Source organism: Notechis scutatus, chromosome 11 (assembly GCF_049901735.1).
Source record: "Notechis scutatus isolate UNSWTSFEM ecotype Mainland chromosome 11, rNotScu1.2, whole genome shotgun sequence".
Classification (NCBI taxonomy): domain Eukaryota; kingdom Metazoa; phylum Chordata; class Lepidosauria; order Squamata; family Elapidae; genus Notechis; species Notechis scutatus.
The window spans coordinates 2,111,647-2,135,531 of record NC_142019.1 but is presented as its reverse complement, the minus strand read 5'-3'; the positions used below and the strand labels follow the sequence as shown (position 1 = coordinate 2,135,531).

The window sequence follows — 23,885 nt, the reverse complement described above, 5'->3', positions numbered from 1 at the left end:
TAAAAGGAGAGTGCAATCAAGAAGCATCAAACATAAATGTAATATATATATATTATTACAGCTTCTCTTTGCTCATTATCTAAACACGGAGTGAAGGAGCGTCTTTAAGGAAGAATGCACTGGCTGTGCATAAACTCAGCTCAGTTTAGCAACTGAGAAGCTGAGACAATTTGCTGGCAACCGTACAAGACGACGGTATTGGCGAGTCTTAAAAATGGGGATTAACGGTGGCATTAGTAGCAGTAGTAAAATTTAGCAGTATCCCAAATAAATAGCTTAGAATACGCACATACATAGAGACCAATTGGGGATGTTTAGTAAACAGCAATTCAGAGAGATCCTATGAAGCCAGAGACTCAGCTGCTAACTGAAATATAGGTCAAGCATGCTATGTAATTGTCATGTTTTATCAAAACAAATATGTCATTTTTATTTATTTGGATTGCCAATGCCTTGCATTTAAAACAGCCGTCTTCAGCCCACAGTTGTGCTTGCTATACATATACATCGGGAGTTGTGATCCGGCATATCTCCCAAGTATTGGATTAGAGAAGGCCGTGGATAACAGAATAACAGAGATTGAAGGGACTTTGGAGGACATCTAGTCCAGTGGTCGCCAACCACTGGTCCGGGGACTACTGGTGGTCCATGAGAAAATTTTGGTGGTCCACAGAGAATTGTCACCCCCAAAGCAATTAATCCAGGCTGCGCGGGAACACAAGGTTGCCCTGCCCACATGGCCTGTGGGAACACAAGGCTTGCGTCGCTTGCATTGTGCACAACACGAGGTAGTGAGGGGAGGGGAGGAAGGGCAGAGGGGGAGAACTTGCCCCACTCTCCCCATGCATATGGCCTGGCCACCAGGCTGCTTCTTTCTGCTTCTTTCTTTCTTCTTCTGCTTTTGGCTGCATGCAAGGAAAGCAGCCAAAGTCTTTCTTTCTCTCCCCCAAACCACCAGAAATGAGTCTTTGGGACCCTGCAAGGCCTCCTGCTCCAAGAGGCTGCACCGATGTGACAAGTCTCACAAAGACTCATTCCTGGTGGAGTTTGAGGGAGAGAAAGAAAGACTTCTGCAGCTTCTGCTGTTTTCCTTGCATGAAGCCAAAAGTCTCTCTCTCTCTCTCTCTCTCTCTCTCTCTCTCTCTCCCTGAGAACGGAGCTGGAGCCGTCTTGCGATCCCAAATAAAGAATGATCAATTGGTTGGAAAATGGGGTGGGGAATTTTCCTGCAGACTTTTTGGGGGATTTTCCCAGGGTCTCTGGTCCACGGGATTTAAAATTATGAGGTCCAAAAGGTTGGTGACCCCTGTTCTAGTCCAACCCCCCGCCCAAGCAGGAGAGCCTGTCCTATCGCATTCCAGACAAATGGTTATCCAGTCTCTTCTTAAAAACCTCCAGTGATGGAGAAAGGAGGGAGGGAGGAAGACAGGATAACAGAATACACAGGACGGGAACCTTGGAGGTCCTCTAGTCCAACCCCCCACTCAAGCAGGAGACCCTGTACCATTTCAGACAAATGGCTGCCCAATCTGTTCTTTAAAAACTCACAACTTCTGGAGACAAGTCATTACGCTGGTTGTTCTAACAGCCAGGAAATGCCTCCTTCGTTTTAGGTTGGTTCTCTCCTCCGTTAGTTGTGGTTAACCACAATTTACTGAATAAATCAGAATTGCTTGGGTTCAACACAAACCAAAAACAACAGCTTGCAAGGCACGTTGGCTGAAAACTCAGAAAAATGGCTAACCCAACAGTTAAAACCAAACCACTGGTTTGCAGAGATGAAGGAGAGAGCACTGGGTGGCTTTGATGCTTATCTGAAAATGCCCCCATTCCATCCAGGTACTTGACAGTCCAAAGGGGAGAGATTTACAATCTCCAAGAGGCATAAAAACAGTCCTGAGGACTCCAGTGCAGCTGATATCTCAATTGCAAATCAATAATCCTGCAGGGTTTATCCAACTTTCAACTGTTTTTCTTCTTCTTCTTCTTAGCCTGGAGTGCAGCAAGTCCATCAAGAAACCTTAGATAAATTTAGTCACAGGAATTAATTTTGTTTCCTTTCTTCTGGGATAGGAACAACCAGGATAACCTTGGACAAATCTCTCCGTGGCCCAAGGAGAAGGTACCTTTGACAAAATGTATATCTGGAACCTCCCTATTACTTATTTGGCTTCACTATCCAAGTTTCCAGAGAAAATATTTGTAGCTCAGGATGGAAAGGTGTGGGAGTCCTGGATGCTTTCTGAGCTGGGTTGCTTTCTTGCAAACATTTCATGACCCAACTAGGTAACCTCATCAGGGCTGGAAGGGAATGGGGTTTGCAGGGGGGGGAGGAGTAAAAGGAGAATGGGGTTCTTGGTTCCTTCTCAGCTGGGTTGTTTTCTTGCAGGCATTTCATGACCCAGCTAGGGAACATCATCGGGGCTGGAAGGGAGTGAGGTTTGTGGAGAGATGGAGAAGAAGAGGGAGGAGAAGGAGGAAGAAGAAGAGGAGGAGGAGGAGGAGGAGGAGATGGAGATGATGATGAAGAAGAAGAAGAGGAGGAGGAGGAGAGGAGGAAGAGGAGGAGGAGGAGGAGGAGGAGGAGGAGAGGAGGAGGAGGAGGAGGAGGAGGAGGAGGAGATGGAGATGGAGGAGGAGAAGAGGAGGAGAAGAGGAGGGAGGAGAGAGCGATGGAGATGATGAAGAAGGAGGAGGAGGAGGAGGAGATGGAGATGGAGGAGGAGAAGGAGGAGGAGAAGAGGAGGAGAAGATGGAGATGATGATGATGAAGAAGAAGAGGAGGAGGAGAAGGAGGAGGAGATGGAGATGGAGAAGAGAAGGAGGAGAAGAGGAGGAGGAGATGGAGATGATGATGAAGAAGAAGAGGAGGAGGAGGAGGAGGAGGAGATGGAGATGGAGGAGGAGAAGGAGGAGGGGAAGAGGAGGAGAAGATGGAGATGATGATGATGAAGAAGAAGAGGAGGAGGAGGAGGAGGAGGAGGAGGAGATGGAGAAGAGAAGGAGGAGAACAGGAGGAGGAGATGGAGATGATGATGATGAAGAAGAAGAGGAGGAGGAGATGGAGGAGGAGATGGAGATGGAGGAGGAGAAGGAGGAGGAGAAGAGGAGGAGGCGATGGAGATGATGAAGAAGAAGGAGGAGGAGAGGGAAATGGAGAAGGAGAAGAAGAGTGGGAGAAGGGGAAGGGGAAGGAGTGAAAAAGGAGGCAGATGGTGGTGAAAAGGCGGAAGGAGTGGTGGAGAAGGAGGAGGAGGTGAAGATGAGGAAGAGGAATATAGGAAGGGTAATGTTCTGTCCGTTGACCTCAGTAGGTGCGAAGGTCATCCTCCCCCAGGGAACCAAAGACTTGGAGACAGCCACCAAGACATAAGGCAAGTCCCACCTCCAACCCTACTAAAGGCAGAAGACCGGACTGGCTAGACTGGGAGGGGAGGGCTCCAAAGCGCGGGTGGGCGGGGTCCCCAAGGCTAAACAGACACACACACACACACACACACACACTCGCCAAGCCCACCCACCCCATAGCCCCTCTCCCCAAATAACCAGACGCTCCCAGCCTTCCAGCTTGGTAGACCATCACCCACCCACCCCGCCCCTCCGCACCCGGCCCTCGTCCTACCCTGCCGGGCCGTCCGCCGGTTGGAAGGGTGCCTTTCTGGAGCGCTCCCCCCTCCCTCCCTCCCCGCCCCCCCAGGCGGAGGGCTCTCTCCCGGGAGAGGCGGGGAGAGCGCGGCGGAGACGACTCCGAGGCAGGGACCGCGGCCGCCTGCACTTTGCTGACACGGGCGATTCCCACTTGCGCACAGCCCGCCCGCCCAGCGCTCGTCCTTGAGCCAGGGAAAAGACTCGGGTGCCGCCGAGCGAAGCGCCGAGAGCGCGCAGTGACTCTTGCAGGGCACCGGGCGTCGCGGAAGGGAAGGAAGGAAGAGAGGGAGGAGAAGAGAGGAGAGGAGAAGAGAAAAGAAGGAAGGAGAGGAAGGGAAGGAGGGAGGGAGGGAGAAAGGAAGAAGGAAGGAAGGAGAGGAAGGAAGGAAGGAAGGAAGGGAAGGGAAGGGGAAGGGAAGGAAGGAAGGAAGGAAGGAAGGAAGGAAGGAAGGAAGGAAGGAAGGAAGGAAGGAAGGAAGGAAGGAAGGAAGGAAAGAGAGAGAGTTAGAGAAAGAAGGAAGGAACGAACGAAGGAAGGAAAGAAAGAAAGAGAGAGAGAGAGAAGGAAGGAAGGAAGGAAGGAAGGAAGGAAGGAAGGAAGGAAGGAAGGAAGGAGAGGGAGGGAGGGGAGGAAAGGAAGGAAGGAAGGAAGGAGTGGGAGGGAGAAAGAAAGAAGGAGGCAGAGGAGAGGAGAGGAAGGAAGGAGATGAAGGAAGGAAGGGAGGGAAAAAGGAAGAAAGAAGGAAGGAAAGAGGGAGGGAAGGAAGGAAGATCTGACCAGGACCCCCGTCCTGGCGTTCAGCCGCGCCTCGACGGCGGCAGAGAAGTCGGACGGGCGGTTGGACTGGCTCTCCCCCCCCCCCCGCCCACCCACCACCCAGGAAAAGCTGAGCCGGGACGCTGGAAGTGGCGGCGGACCGGCTCCCGAACCCGCGCGCTCTCCCCGCCTTTAAGCCGCGATCCCTGCTTCTTCCCATCGTCGGCGGTGGGGAGAGGGGGGGACGGACGGTTCGAGGAACCCAAGTCGGTCCAGGATGCAGGCGAGAAGGCTGCGGAAGGCGCAACCGGCCGGGGAGACGCATCGGGCGGCAAGTCGGGCTCCCCACCGCCTTCCCCGGAGATTTCCAGAGCTTCGGGACGCTTCCCGGTGAGTCTCGCCCTCCACTCCCCGCACCCGCCAAGTCTTGGGCGGGTTGGGTCTTCAAGCGAGTCGGAGATGCAGCTGGGAGACCTCGAGCCGGGACGCACCTCGTCCCTGACCGAGGCGCCTCAGACGACCGAGGGGATGAGTTCTGGAGCCGCCGAGGCCGCCGCCGCCGCCGCCGCTGCCTTCCTCCCCGTTGAACCCCCGGCCGCCCAGTCCAGGATGGAGAACTTCAGGAAGGTGAAGACCTCCGAGCAAGGCGGCCCTTCGCCTTTCCCGGACCTGCAGCCCCACGTGGTGGAGATGAAGGTGAAGGAAGGCAGCAAAATCCGGAACTTGATGGGCTTCGCCATGGCCAGGATGGAGAAAGAGGAGATCCGGCAGATCGTCTTCAGTGGCTGCGGGCGGGCGGTCACCAAAACCATCACCTGCGTGGAGATCATGAAGAGGAGGCTGGGAGGCCTCCACCAGGTCACCAAGCTCCAGTACCGGACCTTGGTGGAAGTGTGGGAGAACCAAGGACCCCGGTCGGAAGGGCCTCCGGAACACCTCACCGTCCACAAGAACGTGCCCTCCGTCTGCATCCTCTTGTCCAAGGACTTGGTGGACCCCAACCAAATGGGCTACCAAGCCCCCAGCCCTCCAGCTAGCCTCTGGGCTGAGAGTAGCATCTCCCCCAAGGCAACTAAGAGAAGGTTGCCTGAGCCCCAAGAAGAGGACTAGCCCAACCCTACAGTCCCCAAACCAAGAACTCGGGGAGGGTTCATGACTTGTGGGTTTTGTACACCGGTGGTGCACTTCGTGTGTCCCTTCAGCCTTCGGGGAAACGTGAGGGAAAAATAAATAATAATCCAAGCTATAATTCGGGAAGACTGGTTGAGTTTGCCATTTGCATTTAGAGACGCTTTGGAAAGAGAAAGGCAGGCTTGCAGTAGAGTGGATGTCACTTGTGCTTGCCCTGGACTTGCAGATGGAATAATGGAATTGGAAGGGACCTTGGAGGTCTTCTAGCCCAACCCCCTGTTCCAGCATGGGTACAAGGAAAACATGGCTTGATTCAACTGTGATGTTTTCCCCTGGTGTTGACTTGGTGGTGTGAGTGATTGAGAAACGCATGGGAGTTACGCTACTTTGATTTGGATGGTGAAGAAAGCCAAATTTAGGTGACCCTTGGAGGTGAGATCGAATTGAGATGGAGGGCAGAATGGAAGGGGAAAAGAGACTGTTTTTTGTAGATGCCCCCAGCGGAATGACAGACTGGCTAAAGAAGGAGGCACTGGAGGCACCAAATGCTCAAGAGCCATAAGTAGCACATCTGCTAAGAGCTTATGCGAAGGAGCGTATTTTAATTGCTGTAAGAGGGGAAAACATTTTGCGGAATACCTAGGAAATACGTTACTCCTTGTTCCAGCGGAAAGGTGCATGACTACATTGTACTTGACGCAATACAATATACAGTATATTGTACACCAATACAATGTTCTCTAAAGGATTTTTTTAGGCTGTTTCTCAATAGGAAAAAAATAAACCCTGGTTTGACACAAGAGGAGATTCACACATTGTGAGAAGTGCCCATGTTTTCTTTGGTTTGGGCTCGGCAGGGTCTGTAAATCCTGGTTTGTAAAACATGGGTTCAGATTTGGACTGTTCTGCACACCCCACCGGTTGTTTTTTGCTTCGATAAAGTTTTATTGAACAAGCCATGGTTGAATGTCACTTATTGACGTTAACTTTTGGGGGGCTGTTTCCTTGTTTTGGGGGGGGGTGTGTGGCTAAAAGATGATAAGGGACAGATCATTATTTCAGCTGTAGGGAAAACAATCAGGGAGGATTTCCCCATCTGCTTTTTTCATCGTGCAGTTCCATCTTCTCTAGCTTCTGGTCTCCAAAGTCATTAGACCTTTCCATTGATGGTCATGGTATGTTTGTCCTTGAGAAGAGCTTTCCCTGATGTCAATCTTCTAGAGATGTTGGATGCCCAAGCCGAGCTCAGTGAAGGTCACTTAATGAGGATGATGTTATCCATTCAGCCGTGTCCGACTCTAGAGAACTCTATGGGCCAACTCTTCCACTGCTTCTTTGTATTGTTCTGTGCTCTGGCTAAGGTCAGCTTTGATAATATCCAGCCATCGTCCTTTGATATCACTTAATACCTGACCCCAAAACGGAGGCAGAAAACCTTCCCGAATTCCCCCCCCCATCCGCTAAGTCTATATTATATCCAATATTTTTTTTGCCCGTGCTATCATGCAACCTTTTACTACTTCCTCTTCCAAAGCAAATTTTAATAGATAATTATACATCCTTGTTATAAATTGCTTCTCGGGGCCTATGAGAATTTTATCTAATGGTTGTAGCTCAGTATGAATTCCAAATTCTTCTACATCTTTTTTTGTATCTGGTTTGCAGCTGGAGATATGGCCACCAGTCTATGATTATACCTTTGCTCTTTTCATTCCTGGCTTGTTTTTAATTTTCCCTGATGATCTAATATTTCTTCGTGTCTGATCACACTTGCCTCCTAAGGACAACATGCATACCTCTGTGTAGTTTCCTTGACGGCAATATGAAAAGCGCCAACAAAATAAACACTGCAAACACAAACCACCTTCCCAAAGCCCATAGTTGAAGGCCAGTCCTCAGCCTGCTGTGATAAGGAGCTGAGAAGCCTACATTGAGATGTTTGGGTGGTCAGGAAGGTCCTGTTTAAGTCACACCTTCATTACCAGCTGTCGGGGTTATTAATGGCCAGCTTCAAGGCTACAGCCCAGTGATTTCATTTGAGTGAAGTCCAGAAAGAGACAGATGGACCTATTTTGCTCTTTTCTGCCATCTGAGGCCTCAGATTAGAGAGATGCGAGCCAGGGATCCAGAAGCTATTAAATATTTCAAGCTTTCATGCTATTCCTAGGATGCATCTCCTGCGTCTACGGGCTTTGTTTTATCGTGGGACTGCAGCTCAGTTTTGCATGGGGTAAAGGAGCTCCTGCTAAGATGCTCAAAATGAATAATGGCATGCCACCCATCGCTGGGCTGATTTTGCAAACAGTTTTTGCTTTCCTTAGGAGCTTAAGATGTGGATATTATGAAATCATTCATGGGAATGACTTGGGGGCTGATGGGTTGAACCATCTCCTCTATTTCTCTCTCTCTTTTTTCTTTTTCTTTAAACAAAATATTAAATGGGCGCACAAAACATCTTGGAATGGAATGAGCTATTTGGAGAAAATCATGCCAGTGTTATTAGCATTTTTGCTATTTACATTTAGCAAAATAATCCTTGGGATTGGGCAGAAGCCCAGGGTTATCTCCTTGAGCCCTGAACCTAAAAAGAGGAGAGAAAAGATTGTGCTTTATTCCTTAGACTTTTTCTTATTCCAAGGTCCTTTTTTTTTTTTTTTTGGTTGTTTCTCTTCTTCCTGATGTGTTTACAGTGCTTCTGGTTTAAAAAGCTTTTAAAGCTTTCCAGGCCTTGAGCGAATATTATAAAAGTGACACAATACCAGAGACTTTGTAAGGTTACACGGGTATTTCAGAAGTGGATGGGGAAAAAAATCCATCAAAAGCAATCATTCTTGGAGACAAATAATGTGTCAGTTGGGATATAAAAAAAATATGCTGGGTTCACCACTACAGAAATGAGAATAAATATTCACTCTCTCCAGAGAAGAGGCTAGCCTTTGAAAGACTCCTACACACGGGCTGGGTCTGCACAAATAATGGGACTTGCTGACTTTTGGCTTATTCTCAGGTACAAACACAGAAAACTGTAGATTATTTTACAGATCGAATAAAACCATGAGAGTCTTATGTAAAATCACAGAAGAAATAAGCTAAGCCTTGAAGGGTTTAGTATAATCTTGACCACAGTTGGATTTAGATAGTTATGTGAATCCAGACATTTTTAATTACTTATTTATTATTTAAACCCCACCTTTCTTTTTGATAAATAACTCAAGGCAGTGAGCATACCTAATGTTCCTTCCTCCTCCTATTTTCCCCACAGTGACAAAGTGAGGAGGGTTGGGTAGAGTGAATGTGACTGTCCCAAGGTCACCCAGTCAGCTTTCATGCCTAAGGCAGGACTAGAATTCACCGTCTCCTGGTGATTGGTCCAAAGTAACCCAGCTGGCTTTCATGCCTAAGGCAGGACTAGAACTCACCATCTCCTGGTGGTTGGTCCAAAGTCACCCCATTGACTTTTTAGTCCTAAGACAGGACTAGAACTCTCAATTTCCTGGTTTCAACCCTGGTGCCTTTGCCGTTAGTCTAAATTCACTCTCTGAGTAAACAGTCTCACACAAGTCCTCATAGATTCTTTTTTTGAACACTTCTCTGGGCTCGAATCGGAGGGATGGAGGGTTTTCGTGAACATATGAATTACCCAGACCTGATCATTACCCAGCTTTGAAGGAAACCTTAATGCCCAATTTATTTGTTCCATTTCCATAAAATGTAGTTCAGCCGTAATTGCCTCAGATGTGAGTATTGTGGTTTGGAATTTTAATGTTGGTGATCAATGGGCTGTGATCACGTTTGATTATAATGTGCTTTAATTGCCTGCACCTGATTGCTGAGGGCTACTTTGAGGGAAGGGGGTGAGTGGCTTGAAAGTTGCCTTGCAACATACCTGTGTTTTTTAAAAATCAACGCATTAATATTTACGCAGCAAAAAAGGATACCGTAATTAAAACGAGTTGGTTTTCAGCACCGTGGAGAGCATCCTATGAGGTAGCTCGCTCCAAGGCTGGATTTTGACCACAGCTGGGTTAACCCAGATGTTTAAGCAGCTGGCTTTGTAGTCGTGCTTTCTGGGAGTAAGACACAACACATAAGCCAGCATGCTTTAATGGTTATGGCACCAGGCTAGAAAGCAGGAGATGGGGAGTTCTAGTCCCACTTTAGGCATGAAAACCAGCAGACTGGGGGATTCTGGGGGTTGAAGTCCAACTATCTTAAAGTTGCCCAGGTTGGTAAACCCTGACCTTATGGATAACGTTCTCCACTTGACCAACACCACAAAGACAGAGGCATTGTTGTCCGACAGGAAGCTTACAAAATATCTGAGACACGAAGAGGGCCTGCTCTTCGGGCCAAGCATCCGTTTTCTGTTCATCTGCAGCCACATTCTTATTCCTTGTCTCTTGCTCTTCAGGCGGAGGGTAATGCCATTGACCAAGACCTTCTACAAAAGGTTGGCAAAGCGGGCATCCACCTTGGCTTTTGACAGACAGCGTTTTGCATTCCCATCAGCTCACGTCGGCTACCACAAGCTGTCAGACACGGTCAGGGTTTCGCTAAACCTCCAGCCAGTTTCTCTGTATCTTTCTGTTTATCAAGCCAACTTTGGCTTTGAATCGGATGCCAGGGCAGCTGGGTGGTTGCCGAAAATGAGAAATCCGGATATAAAAATGGCACAAACCTTAGAGACGTTTGGAGAGGGGAAAAGAAGACCTTGCCATTCTGGAATTCCACCCCCCTCTCTGCCTCCTATTTTTAAGGGCCCCTTTCTTTGAAAATACCTGATCTCCCTGTTTTAATGCAGCCAGGAATGAAAATAAGGGGGAAAAGGCAGGATGTGCTGTAAAATCTACAGGAGAGAGAAAGAGAGAGAGAGAGAGGCAGAGAAGCTCCTAATAGGATCTGTTGTTAGTCCGCCTTCTTATCTCCCAGCAAACAGCTGCTTCCTTGGAGCTATTGGTGGACGCTTATCTCTTTGCCACACAGATCAATTCATTTTGCTCATTTTCCTGCTCTATGATGGAATATTAATTTTCCGCTGTTGTTCTCCTTCACCTCTTTGTTGCCTTTCTTCTCCCACTTCCTTCCCGACAAGACTGGGATCAATTGTGGAAGGTGTGGAGGGACTCAAACCACCAAGGCAGACAAACCTTGGGAATCATAGAATCATAGGATAACAGAGTTGGAAGGGACCTTGGAGGTCTTCTAGTCCAACCCCTTGCTCAGGCAGGAAACCCTACACCATTTGAGACAACTGGCTGTCCAATCTCTTCTTTAAAACTTCCAGTGTTGGAGCATTCACAACTTCTGGAGGCAAGTAGTTCCACTGGTTAATTGTTCTCACTGTCAAGGGGATAGATAGATAGATAGATAGATAGATAGATAGATAGATAGATAGATAGATAGATAGATGATAGATAGATAGATAGATAGATAGATAGATAGATAGATAGATAGATAGATAGATTGTCATGCCCCTGGTGGAAAATGACTCTGAGGGAGAGGAGAACAGCCGACAGGAAGTGGAAGTGTGGCTCCGGAGGTTGTGGAGGAGGCTGGGGAAGGGCAGAGGCTGGCTGGGCAGTCAGAGGAGGACCCAGGCCCATCCTCTAGGCATCCTAGGGCATACAGGGAGGAGAGGATAAGGGAGAGACATGGCCTACTTGGGAGGAGAAGGCCTTGATCCTCTTCATGGGCTGCAGCTGTGACAACTGGATAAGAGGACAGACATGCATACGGGCCAGTGCTGGAAACAAAGCATGGAAATATCTCTAGTTTATGGTTCCTCTCTGAGTTTGGCATCCTTCCCAGTGTGTGTTCTGATATCTGTGGATGTCCTCCAGCCCTTATCTTGCCTGGTTTGTGTTGCTTTTTTCCTCCTTCTTGTAACTGTTTGTGTGGGAGTTTTCTGTCTTCCTTCAAGGATATTCAGAGCTTGGAAGCAAAGTGAAGGAATAAAAGGGGCTTCACCTGTTTTCTGTGACTGTGTTTGTTTTGTATCTCACCCTGGATCATCACATAGATAGATAGACAGATAGATAGATGGATGGATGGATGATTTGATCCCATCTCTTTTCAAACCCGTGGCAGCTTATCCATAAAATATATCACACTACAACAAAAGAACAAATAACTCCCCAAAGGAGGTGTACACTGGAATCCCACCCACCCAGGATTGGTTCCCTCTGGAAAGAATTGGTCTTCTGGCCAGCATTGGGGTTAACCTCACTTCAAGCAGAAGGCTATTTTAAAGGGCTGGAGCAGCTTCCCCCAAATACTCTTGTGACCTCCCCAACATGAGGAAACAACCAGCTACCTCTCCCAGCATAAGAGTCAGGCCAATTCCAGTGAGAAGATCTATGGTCCTGTCATAGGCCTCAGAGAAGGAAATGACAAGAAATTGAAGCGGTAGGAGAAAGGGCAGATTCAAGCAAATCATCAGTCTAGAATTGTTGCGTTCCCATGAATGGTCCAATTTCTCTCAAACTGCAACTTAATGTGTGGTCCCAATTCTTTGTTCTTGACAGAAGCCAGGAATTGAAGCTTAGAGACTTCATCCATCCTTCAGTCTTGAGAACCCAATGCCTCAACTGTCACTTGGTGTAACAACCCAACTGCCAGATCTTCGGTGGTTAGCAAGGTTACTTGAAGATCAGAGGCCCTTCTTGGCATTCCTCTCTTTGGAAAAAGACTGAGGTCAGTCCTCTGGGGTAAATGAGATGGAAACACTAACAGTTCAGTTAATTCTACTTTATTATAAGGCTACATTAACAGAATCTTTATATTAACAGAACAGTAGACTCAAGTATTTATTTTAAATTCTGTTATAGAAATATCCCAATCAAAGAGGAACACAAACAAATCACAAGCAATAAATCTTACTTTAAGATCAGAGGTTTATTTCATGAGCAATTTGGAACATGAAAAGCCATCATAACGTTACTTATATCAATAACCCATTGCAATGAGGTCCACTGACATGGCTGAGTCCAGCAAGGAGTAGCCATGGCCAGTAGCCCTGAACTCATCCCAAGACATTCTTTTTATACTTTTCTGCAAAATCCCATTTCAGAGCAACAGCACAGCAGGATTACAAATAGCTCTGGTACATTTTGAAATCATCTTATCTAAAAATTTGGTTCATGTCTCTTTATTCTGGCATCTGCTATCCTCCAAGGGCCTTGTTGAATCTGATAGATCAATAGCCTATATTTTTCTTCCCACAATTCCTTTCCAAACAAACCTCTTTTGATCAGGCTGTTGAAATTAGATGGCCGATCGTCAGCCTGAAGCGTAAGAGGTAACAGATAACAGATAATCAGAGTTGGAAGGGACCTTGTAGGTCTTCTAGTCCAACCCCCCGCCCAAGCAGGAGACCCTACACCACTTCTGACAGATGGCAGTCCAATCTCTTCTTGAAAGCCTCCAGGGATGAAGCTCCCACAACTTCTGAGGGCAACTTCTGTTCCATGGGTTGATGGTTCTCACTGTCAGAAAGTTTCTCCTTATTTCCAGGTTGAATCTCTCCTTGTTCAGTTTCCATCCGTTATTCCTTGTCTGGCCTTTGGGTGCCTTGGAGAATAGCTTGACCCTTCCCCCTCTCTGTCGCAGCCCCTTAAATATTGGAAGACTGCTATCATGTGTCCCCTGATCCTTCTCTTTACTAGACTAGCCAAGCCCAGTTCCTGCAACCATTCATGAAATGTTTTAGCCTCCAGCCCCCAAATCATCCTGGTTGCTCTTCTCTGCACTTTTTTCTAGAGTTTTCAACATCTTTTTTATAGTGTGGTGACCAAAACTGGATGCAGGACTCTAGGTGTGGCCTTACTAAGGCTTTATAGAGTGGTATTAGTACCTCCCTTGATCTTGATTGTGATATTTCTAGGAACATTCTTTTAAGGAAATGTGAAGCAAAATGGATGCGTTTAATTCCACTTAACATAATTAGCATGAATTAATTAATAGTTGGTTTTTGTTTCAGGCAGCCTTGCGGATGAAAGCGCCAGGCCCATGATGCAGACTGGGAGCAGATTGGTCGTTTTTTTGCTGTAGAGAAACGGAGGGCAGGAATTGCTGACATTAATTCTACCAGCAATGTTTTAAATGTTATATATCCCCCAGGATGTTTCTCCACAGTGTCTCATCTGTCAGATTGTTACAGGCACTAAGAGCTTCAGTGTTTATTTTTGCACCTATAAAAAGTTTCACCCCCCGAGCACCAGAAGATTCATCCATCATGCCGAGGTGGCCTATGGCAGAACCATCTGGTGAATTTTAGCCTGTGATGGAGTTTTTAATGAGCCGGGTGGCATCTTGAGCCCAATAAAACTGCTTGAGACGCAGAATGCAATGGAATAGAGAATAGAGAATAGAGAATAGGATAGGACAGGACAGGACAAAACAGAATAGAATACAGGAATAAGAATAGAATAGAATAGAATAGAATAGAATAGAATAGAATAGAATAGAATAGAATAGAATAGAATAGAATAGAATAGAATAGATGAAGACTAAAATAGAATAGAATAAATGAATATAATAGAATTCAGGGATGGAATGGAATGGAATGGAATGGAATGGAATGGAATAGAATAGAATAGAATAGAATAGAATAGAATAGAATAGAATAGAATAGAATAGAATAGAATAGAATAGAATAGAATAGAATAGAAGAGTTGGAAGGGACCTTGGAGGTCTTCTAGTCCAACCCCCTGTGGAATGGAATAGAATAGAATAGAATAGAATAGAATAGAAAATAGAATAGAATAGAAAATAGAATAGAATAGAACAGAATAGAATAGAATAGAATAGAATAGAATAGAATAGAACAGAACAGAATAGAATAGAATAGAAAGCTGGAAGGGACCTTGGAGGTCTTCTAGTCCAACCCCTTTCTTAGGCAGGAAATCTTATACCATTTCAGACAAATGGTTATCCAATCTCTGCTTTAAAACTTCCAGCGTTGGAGCATTTGGTGGCGCAGTGGTCAGAATGCGGTACTGCAGGCTACTTTTGCTGACTGTCGGCTGCCTGCAATTGGGCAGATCGAATCCCATCAGGCTCAGGGTTGACTTGTCCTTCCACCCTTCTGAGATGGGTGGGTAAAACGAGGATCCAGATTGTTGGGGGCAAGAGGCTGACTCTGTAAACTGCTTAGAGAGGGCTGTAAAAACCCTGTGAAGTGGTATATAAGTCTAAGGGCTATTGAGACTGCAGGCTAACTCTGCCCACTGCCAGCAGTTTGATTCTCACTAGGCTCAAGGTTGACTCAGCCTCCCATCCTTCCGAGGTGGGTAAAAATGAGGACCCAAAATTGTTGAGGGCAAGAGGCTGACTCTGTAAACCGCTCAGAGAGGATTGTAGAGCACTATGAAGCGGTATATAAGTCTAAGTGCGATTGCTATTTACAACTTCCAGAGGCAAGTTATTCCACTAATTGTTCTACCTAAAACTACAAAGAGACCTTCCCTAGTTTCTCCAGCGTAAAGGGGGAGCGGGAGAATTATATTGTCTGTCTCACAAGATTCTGTCGATGTGGCTTTGCAATAAAGTAGAATTAGCTCATCTGACTGTGATTCCCATCTAGTTTATTCTGCAGACTTGACAGAACTGCGATGGTGCAAACTATAACTGAGCGTTTTTAATGTGCCGCACCAAGCCAACCATTGCAAAACATGATTTATGACTCAAGGCTGAGAAGTAGAGAGGCGGCCTTGAAGAAGGCATGCAATCGAGATTATTTAAATGCCAGTGTAGACTTGGAAAGAAAGTGAGGAGGAACAGCCCCGATTGCAGGGCAGGCCAGCTGGGGAATCGGCAACCCTCAAGCATAAATGTTTAAACCTTTAGGAAAATCTCCGGAAATGTCTACACCAGCAACAAGGTGGCACAGCAAAGCAGTAGTTTGATTGCTTATTGTACCCCATGACTATCATTAAGTGTTGTACCTGATGATTCTTCAATCTTGACAATCTTCAATCCAAAGATTCTTCAATCTTTTCTTTTATGTACACTGAGAGCATTTGCACCATGACAAATTCCTTGTGTGTCCAATCACACTTGGCCAATAAAAAATTCTATTCTATTCTATTCTGTTCTGTTCTACTCTATTCTATTCCATATTCTATTCTCTATTCTATTGTATTCTATTCTCTATCCGGTTCCATCCCATCCCATTCTATTTAAATTATATTCCTATATCCTTCTATTCTATTCTATGACTATCATTAAGTATTGTACCTGATGATTCTTGACTCTTGACGAATGTATCTTTTCTTTTATGTACACTGAGAGTATTTGCACCAATTCAAATTCCTTGTGTGTCCAATCACATTTGGCCAATAAAGAATTCTATTCTATTCTATATTTTTCTTTCTTTCTTTCTTTCTTTCTTTCTTTCTTTCTTTCTTTCTTTCTTTGATGGAATTTGTCAAACAAAAATCGAGAATCTCAAAAAACAACTCAAAAAAGGGAGATAGCCAGGCAGCCAAAGCCATGCAAAAAAAATAAAAAAAATAAAAAAATCCCACCGTAACTTCATCTATTCCTCATCCCCCTTTTCTAGGTTTTTAATTAGAATTAAAATTGCAGAATTGAACATTCCTGCAACCTTCCACTTTTTTCTTCCTTTTTTTTTTTTTTTTTTCCAATTCAGCATCTTTGGAATTCTCCTCGGCCTCCTCTGATTGGCTGACGGCCAGCCAGGCAAGCCCCGCCCGCCTCGGCGCGCGGCAGAGGGGGAAAAAACCCGCCCCTTCCTTTTTTTCTTTTTTTTCCCCCCGCTCCCTCCCTCCTTCCCCTTTGGGACGCCCCCGCCCCGCGAAGGCGGCCTTGCTTGTTCTTTGCCTAGCCCGGCCCCTTTTTTTCCCCGCCCTCCCGCGTGGCGTCAGTGCGCGTGACGTGGCGTCGTCGCGCCGCCCTAGCCCGGCTCCTCCCCTTTTTGTCCTCCGCGCGCCGAAGGGTGAACGCCGCGGGGGAGGGGGGGAGGCAGCGCGTGGCGAGCGAGCAGCCTCAGTCGCGCGCTTAAAAAACCGCCCGCGGTCTCCTTCGCGTCCGCCTCTTTTTTTCTTTTTCCTTCTTCTTCTTCTTCTTCTTCTTCTTCTCCGCCTTCCATTCTCCTCAGCCATGCTGGCCGCCGCCCGGCTCCTCCGCAGGTGCGCCGCTGCTCCAGCCCTGCGCGGCCTGGCCCTGAGGACGCCCGCTGCGGCAGGTGAGACACCCCCCCTCGCCTCAGAGCCCCCTGATGGGGGTGGGAGAATGGCCCCCTCTTCTCCACAAGGGAGGCGGCGGACTACAACTCCCATCCTCCCCTGCGACCTCTATTCATCCTCCCGCTTCCCCTCACACGTCTCCTGTCAGATTTGACGGGTCGGTGACCGGGGGGGCGGCGGGAGGGAGGGCAGGAGATCACCCTGCAAGGCGGCCCCTCATTTCTCCACACAGACACGCACACGAGTGGGGAGGCGGGCGGGCGGGGATGGGTCGTCTCCCGGGCGTTCTCCTCGCTTCCGTCCTCAGGATCCCGGGCGGGAAGGTGACATTGAACCGGCGGCCTGGCTGAGAGAGAGAGAGAGAGGGGAAGAAAGAAGGCGGGGAGGCCTGAGGGCGGAAGGCCCGTCGCTCTCTTTTCTGCCCCCCACCCTACCTCAGGAGGAAGCCGGGCTCGCTCTGGGCTTAAAAGACAAAAGGGTTGAAGGGGGAGGCGGGAGAGAGGACTCTGCCCCCACTGACCCTTTATCCCCTCAAAGGTGGATTTTCTCCCCTTCTCTACACACAGGTAACACCTCCCCTTCTCTCCCCCCAGGAAATGGGGCTCACTTTGGGGTTAAAAGGCAAAAGGGTTGGTTATTTGAGGAGGGGAAGGGAAGAGGGGAAAGGACTGCCCCAGTTGACCCTTTATCTACTCTAAGGTGCAATTCCCCCCCACCCCCATACACACACACACACTTTCCCCCAAAAGGAAACCTTGCTCACTCTGGGGTTAAAAGGCAAAATGATGGGGATATATTTTTTGGGGGGGGAGGGAAAGGACTGTGCCAGTTGACCCTTTATCCCCTCAAAGGTGGATTTTCTCCCCTTCTCTCCCCCCCACCAGGAAATGGGGCTCACTTCAGGGTTAAAAGGCAAAATGATGGGGATATTTGGGGGGGGGGAGGGAGAGAAAGGACTGTGCCAGTTGACCCTTTATCCCCTCAAAGGTGGATTTTCTCCCCTTCTCTACACACAGGTAACACCTCCCCTTCTCTCCCCCCCAGGAAATGGGGCTCACTTTGGGATTAAAAGGCAAAAGGGTTGGTTATTTGAGGAGGGGAAGGGAAGAGGGAAAGGACTGCCCCAGTTGACCCTTTATCTACTCTAAGGTGGAATCCCCCCCCACACACACACACACTTCCCCTTCCACCCAAGAGGAAACCTTGCTTGCTCTGGGGTTAAAAGGCAAAATGATGGGGATATTTTTTTGCGGGGGGGGAGGGACGGAAAGGACTGCGCCAGTTGACCCTTTATCCACTTGGGTGGATTTGTGTGTCATGTTTGAAGAAAACCAAATGCAGTGCCTTTCACTTTCCTTAAATGAGATTCAGACGTCTGTCAGTGACATATGTTCTGATTTATATCTATTAAATGAGATTATTTAAAATTCAAGGTATAGCTTCTATTCTTAATAGGCTACACCCAGAAATTATGTATAGCTCAACAAAAGCTTAATAACTTTTAAGGAAGTTGAAAAGACATTCCTTTGTGTCTTACTCTCCCTTTTATTAACAACAAGCTTTAGTTGAAGAGCCTGTTGGTTATAGCCTCCCTGCCTTCCTCTCACCTCATGGACTTTGGACCTTTAGGTCCACAGCCTTGTGTTACTTTAGATTTTACAGTGGTATTTCTTTTTCAGCTTTTTCCTATTTCAGAGTAGGAATAGGTGTTGGAGGCTGCCTCAAGAATATGTCACTCCTATTTGCTGCATGCAAGATTTTATTTCACACAGCTGTGCCTTAAAGTTCTTTACCTCCCTAGCATCAAGGTACATTGGCATATGCTAAATAAATAATCAGGACACATAAGATATTATTTTCACAGTTGCTATATTACATTGATGATATTTTAATACCTCCAAAGGCCCATTTACTTAACAGATGTTGAAAGTTTAATTACTCCGTGTTGGTAGAATTGGGCAGATGAGAGAAATGAAACTGCATGTTAAATATTTAAGGTTTTACATTCATTTAGCACAGTTTATATGTGCTCATGAAGGCATGCATCTTTTAATAAGAATTTGTTACCAGACATTTTTATAACAGTGGAAATAAGAATTAATTTAGGTTAGGTTAGTTTACTTTATTGTCATTGTACCTCGTAGGACGAAATTAAATACCATCTTCAGTGTATTAGCACTAGTCAATCAATATTACATTACAAGGTTTGCTCATTTACTTCTTAAAAGATTGCAACACTAAGATTAGTGAAGTGAAATTCCAAAAAATCAAATAATTTCCCAGCTTCCTTATTTATCAAATTTATATGCCACCCATCTATCTCCCTGATAAGGCTACTTTGGGTAGCTTACAGACCATAAAAAGATAAATAAATAAAAGCAGTTAAAAAATTAAAACTATGCAGAAGTCAAGAGCCAAGAGATGGATAGTCTTCTTAACCCATTGGCCATCCCCAGTGGTGAGCATCCCCCCTTGAGCCACCAACCAGAGGGCAAACCCAAGCTTTACTACCCTTCCAGAAGGCCAAAAGGGTGAAAGAAGGTCTTGCCTCCAGTGGTAGAGTGTTCCACAGAATCAAGACCACAAACTTGAACATAATTTTCTCCTATATTATTAATAATATAATACAGACTCCGAGACTCTTCTCGTGTTAGTATTTTCTTCCTATGCCTTGAATGATTAAGCTACTGGAGTAATTCAGTGTTAAATGTCCCCAGTATCTTTTATGCCTATGGTATTTAATTGTTTTGCGGAGTTGAATTATTTAAGAACAATGAAATAAATATTCTCTCTGTGGAAAAATTCCAAAGTCTGCAATGTCCAGCGATGTCCATTTTATGTCCATCAATGTTACAATCGTGTTAACATTATGGGCAGATTCATTATGGTCATAACTCCAGGACTACCTTTCCTTGTAGTGTTATAGCTTCATCCTTGAATGTTTCACACTTTGTCTTCTGCTCCTTCCCATTTTTGTTCCAAAAACCAGCACTACCTCTGCGTTGCTATGGTCACAAAGCAGAGATCACAGATGAAGAACTGGATGCTCGTTGGGTGATGTTCTTCAACAAACCTGATATTGATGACTGGGAACTTAGGAAAGGTAACACACACAGGAAGCATCAGTGGGGGCGGCATTAGAGAAATTGTATTTTCTAAAGATTTGATTGATTTGTGCAACCCAATAGAAATTATATAGGCCCCTTTCTTGGAGCAAACACAATGATCCCAGAGTAAAAATCAAAGATCTTGAGTCCAGTCCCCCCCAACTTTGAACAGCTAGATTGGTCCAGCAAAACTAACTATAATACATTACGATTAACAGTGTTAGACTTTGAGATTGAAGTAAATGTTAGAGACTTAAGCTTTTAACCCTGAAATTTTGTCTTAGATTTTGTATCTGGATATAAGCAGAATTACTACACCTTATATGTTCCACAGCAAAATCTGAGATGATAGAATAGAGAAACAGAGGGAGAAAATAATTAAATTTTATGTTATGATTTTGTTAAATGCATCACAAACACGAGAAGGGGAGGACTAGAATGAATGCAGCAACTCTCCTTCTATGCTCGTTTCTTTTGACAGGCATTAACACCTTGGTTGATGCAGACATGGTTCCCGAGCCAAAAATTATTGATGCGGCTTTGAGGGCATGCAGGCGGCTAAATGACTTTGCTACCACAATCCGCATCTTGGAAATGGTAAAGGTGAGTGAAGGCATCCTTCTGTTTGCAATATAAAGCGTGGTGGTGAATTGTTCCCTTATACACCTCAGTGGCATTCACTGACACACTTCTGAGATTCCCACATGCACACACACAATCCTTACATGGGCTTAAAGTGGCCCTTATAATGAACCATTCACCACAGGCAGAAATGATCTTGAGTGGGAGAGGCAGAAGAATCGGACATGAAGCAGTGGCCTAGTAGGCCAGATGGTTTATATTCACTGACCTTATCTCAGAGAGAGTATAGGTAGGGGATAAAGTGTCTACTTCTACATGGGCAGACTGCTCCTCCTAGTTCATTAACGCCCATCCAGTGCCAAGAGAGCCAGTTTGGTCTAGTAGTTAAGGCACCAGGCTAAAAACCAGGAGACGGTGGGTTCTAGTCTCACCTTAGGCATGAAAGCCAGCTAGGTGACCTTGAGCCAGGATTATTGTTCTGGGGAAGAGGAGGAAGGGGTATTATGCATGTTCACTGCCTTGAGTTATCTATAAAAATAATATCAATTTAAAAGGGAATTCAAGACACTGAATGTAACAAGCATATGCTTCACCTAAGTGTTACAGCTTCTCTGGACATGAACTTTTCAGAAATAAGGTCAGTGGTTAGAAATAATGACTTCAGGAAAACCACGTATGAGTGACAATAATTGCAGCTTGCTAGCAATCCAAATATTTGTTGTTTGTGAGTTATGCATATTTCTTGGATAAAATCGGGGCCATAGAAAAGTTCAGCTCCTGGGCTTAAGTGTGCTTGTCTTGCCAAATCTACTTTTCAAGTTCTGAAGTCTTGTGTTCTCTTTGAATTAGTATAAATCAGGCAGATACAGGGATATATATCCATACGTTATCCAGGAACTTAGACCAACTTTGAATGAATTGGGCATTTCAACTCCAGAAGAACTGGAAATGGACAAAGCGTAAACTTAACAGTAAGAAAACATATCTTTAATTTTTGCTTTGTATGTATGTTCTTCAGTATTCTGTTTGGTGTTTAAAATTAACAAAGGCTTCTAAAATGTAGAAAATACACTTGTCTACCATTTTGATAAGGTAGAGAAAAACATTGCTGTCTCTTTGCAGAAAATGTAGGCTATGTGATATGTTCTAAATAATTGGAATCCATTTTCTGTAGAATACTTGGGCTCTGATACCTGTGAGTTTTAAAGTATATTAAAAATGAAAAGATACCTCATGTACTTCACTTTACTTTTTTGCGGGGGCCGCTAGTTTAAAATGCAGCAGACATCCCTCAAATACAAAAAATAAATTAAGCTCTGTATTTCTAAATAGCATTCAGATATAATCCTGCTAACTTCTTGTCACTATTTGCTCATATTAACCATTTATTTTCCCTGATACACAGAGAGGGAGGGAGGGAGAGAGGGAAGGAGGGAGGAAGAGAGAACACTAGTGAAAGTATTTTGCCTACAAAGCAAAATTAGAGAAATTAACACAAGCAAATTTATGCTAAAAGAAAACTATGGAAACCGTATGTATAGTTGGAAGCACATGTAATGGAAATGCAGGAAAAAGTCCCATGTTACAGGACAAGAGGAGACCAGGGGTCTCTTAGCCTCTTATTGTTTGTGGGGTACATTTGGTGTTTTGAGAATACATCGAAGGCACTCCCACAAAATGGATCGGGGCTTCCCCATTCATAAAATGGCTGTGATGTCAAGGTGATTACATATTTGCAAAGCCCCAGCAAATTTGAATGCTACGCCACCCTTTCTATCTCTCTTCCTCCATCCTTCCCTCTCCTGCCTACAGTCTCTGCTTGTCTTTTCTACATCAATTTCTCTCAGATTTATTTTTTTTAAATGTAAAAAGATCATGGAGCTCGATAGAAATTAGGTGCTTTTGTATACAAGTAGCAACCTGGGCGTTACACAAAGCATCCGAAGGGTAGACAAGTGGCAATTAAATGCTACAAGTAGTTCCTTAAATTGCTCTAGGCAACCACGTATTCATCTGCAGCTAGGGTTGAAGTTGGAACATCCTTTCTTAACCTTTCTATCCACTCTCTCCTCAAGAGGCTTGTGAAGAGATAGAGACCTTGAAAAGAATATGTCCAAGTTAATTCCAACTATCTGTTCTTTTCCAGATGGACTTCCCATGAGTACACTGTTAAGGTTCTGTGACTGTACAACAATTACCTGGCTATAGACATTATAATTACTTATTTGAAATCACTTCTTCCTTTTATTGAATCCTGGATATGTATTGTAAAGTTGACCTAATAAAGAGGAAATGGTTTGAATTGACTAGTGTTTATAGCCTGTGATTATGGATTATTGAATTCCGTACATTTCTGCACAAAAAGTAGTTCTTCAGATTTCAAAAAATGAAAGAATCCAGCATTTTAACATGCTAAACCAATTATGAAATTAAAATTTCGTAAGTATTAATTCATGTTAAGAACATCATATTGCTTTCATGGAATATATGTTGGACAAGAAGCTTGAATGACTCCAGCCACTTACACAAATCTTAGCATATACTATATAAAAAGAAAAATCTCACATCTCCACATTAGATCTGTTAATTTGCTGGCTGTAATTTCCTTTGATCCAATGACTTTTTCTTATATCACTGAGTATATACTAAAATGGAGACTTACATAAAATAAGAAAACAGATATAACAAGCTTTAATAATTCATAGTGGTAAATAATGAACGTTATTTTGATAGGATAAACATACAGATGCATTACATCTTGATGTGAACAATTGTATCCCAGGAAAGATGAGAAAGTTTAGGAAAAGCAGCTCATATATTATAAATTCAGTTTATGTACTCTTCGTATAATGGCTAAGAATTGCTCCATGTTGCTTTGTCCTTACACGCCTTCACAGCTTCCCTTCATAGAAATAGGTTAATTGAATCTCTTGCCACAATATTTATTAAATGTATATATATAAGTTAAATTTATATCTCATCAAGCAATGTTATGTAATTTACAACAAGGTATAAATTTATAATTTGTAAGAAGGGGTTCCGCAGGGCTTGGTACTCTCTCCACTCCTGTTCAACATTTATATGAAGCCGCTGGGTGAGATCATCCATCCACATCACCCATGTGCTGATGATACTCAGCTGTATGTCTCGGCCTGTGGTGAGTTAAGTGTTGCTGTGTCCTCCCTCTCGTAGTGCCTGAAGGCTGTTAGGGGCTGGATAGGGAGCAACAGGTTGAAACTAAACCCTTGCAAGACCAAGTGGCTTTGGGTTTGGGGTTTGTTGGCTCAGGGAGAATTACCACCTTTGTTCTTGGATCAGGTGGCACTACCCCCAAGAGACGCTGTGCATAATCTAGGGGCTTTCCTGGACTCATAACTCCTCGAAGGGCATGTGGCGGTCGTGGCCAGGAGGGCCTTTGTGCAACTGCAGGTTGTGCACTAGTTACACCCTTTC

The 23,885-nt window shown here is 45.1% G+C and overlaps 2 protein-coding genes and 1 long non-coding RNA gene across 3 annotated transcripts in view; all 3 read left to right on the top strand.

Annotated features, from left to right (window-relative positions):
- LOC148129677 (uncharacterized) overlaps positions 1-23,885 on the top strand; it is a 112,945-nt gene that overhangs the window by 4,468 nt on the left and 84,592 nt on the right. The window lies entirely within an intron of this gene.
- On the top strand, positions 4,397-5,741 carry RPP25 (ribonuclease P/MRP subunit p25). The gene has a single exon (XM_026689766.2). The coding sequence runs from the start codon at positions 4,865-4,867 to the stop codon at positions 5,513-5,515; it is 651 nt and encodes a 216-aa protein (XP_026545551.2). The 5' UTR covers positions 4,397-4,864; the 3' UTR covers positions 5,516-5,741.
- COX5A (cytochrome c oxidase subunit 5A) lies at positions 16,505-22,738 on the top strand. The gene is made up of 5 exons (XM_026689770.2): positions 16,505-16,742; positions 19,733-19,846; positions 20,332-20,453; positions 21,282-21,403; positions 22,579-22,738. The coding sequence occupies exons 1-4, from the start codon at positions 16,658-16,660 to the stop codon at positions 21,393-21,395; spliced, it is 435 nt and encodes a 144-aa protein (XP_026545555.1). The 5' UTR covers positions 16,505-16,657; the 3' UTR covers positions 21,396-21,403; positions 22,579-22,738.

Coding starts and splice junctions, on each gene's coding strand:
- RPP25 (XM_026689766.2), top strand. CDS start 4,865: ATGCAGCTGGGAGACCTCGAGCCGGGACGCACCTCGTCCCTGACCGAG.
- COX5A (XM_026689770.2), top strand. CDS start 16,658: ATGCTGGCCGCCGCCCGGCTCCTCCGCAGGTGCGCCGCTGCTCCAGCC. Junction 16,743..19,732: donor GAGGACGCCCGCTGCGGCAG/GTGAGACACCCC, acceptor TCCAAAAACCAG/CACTACCTCTGCGTTGCTAT. Junction 20,454..21,281: donor GCATCTTGGAAATGGTAAAG/GTGAGTGAAGGC, acceptor TCTTTGAATTAG/TATAAATCAGGCAGATACAG.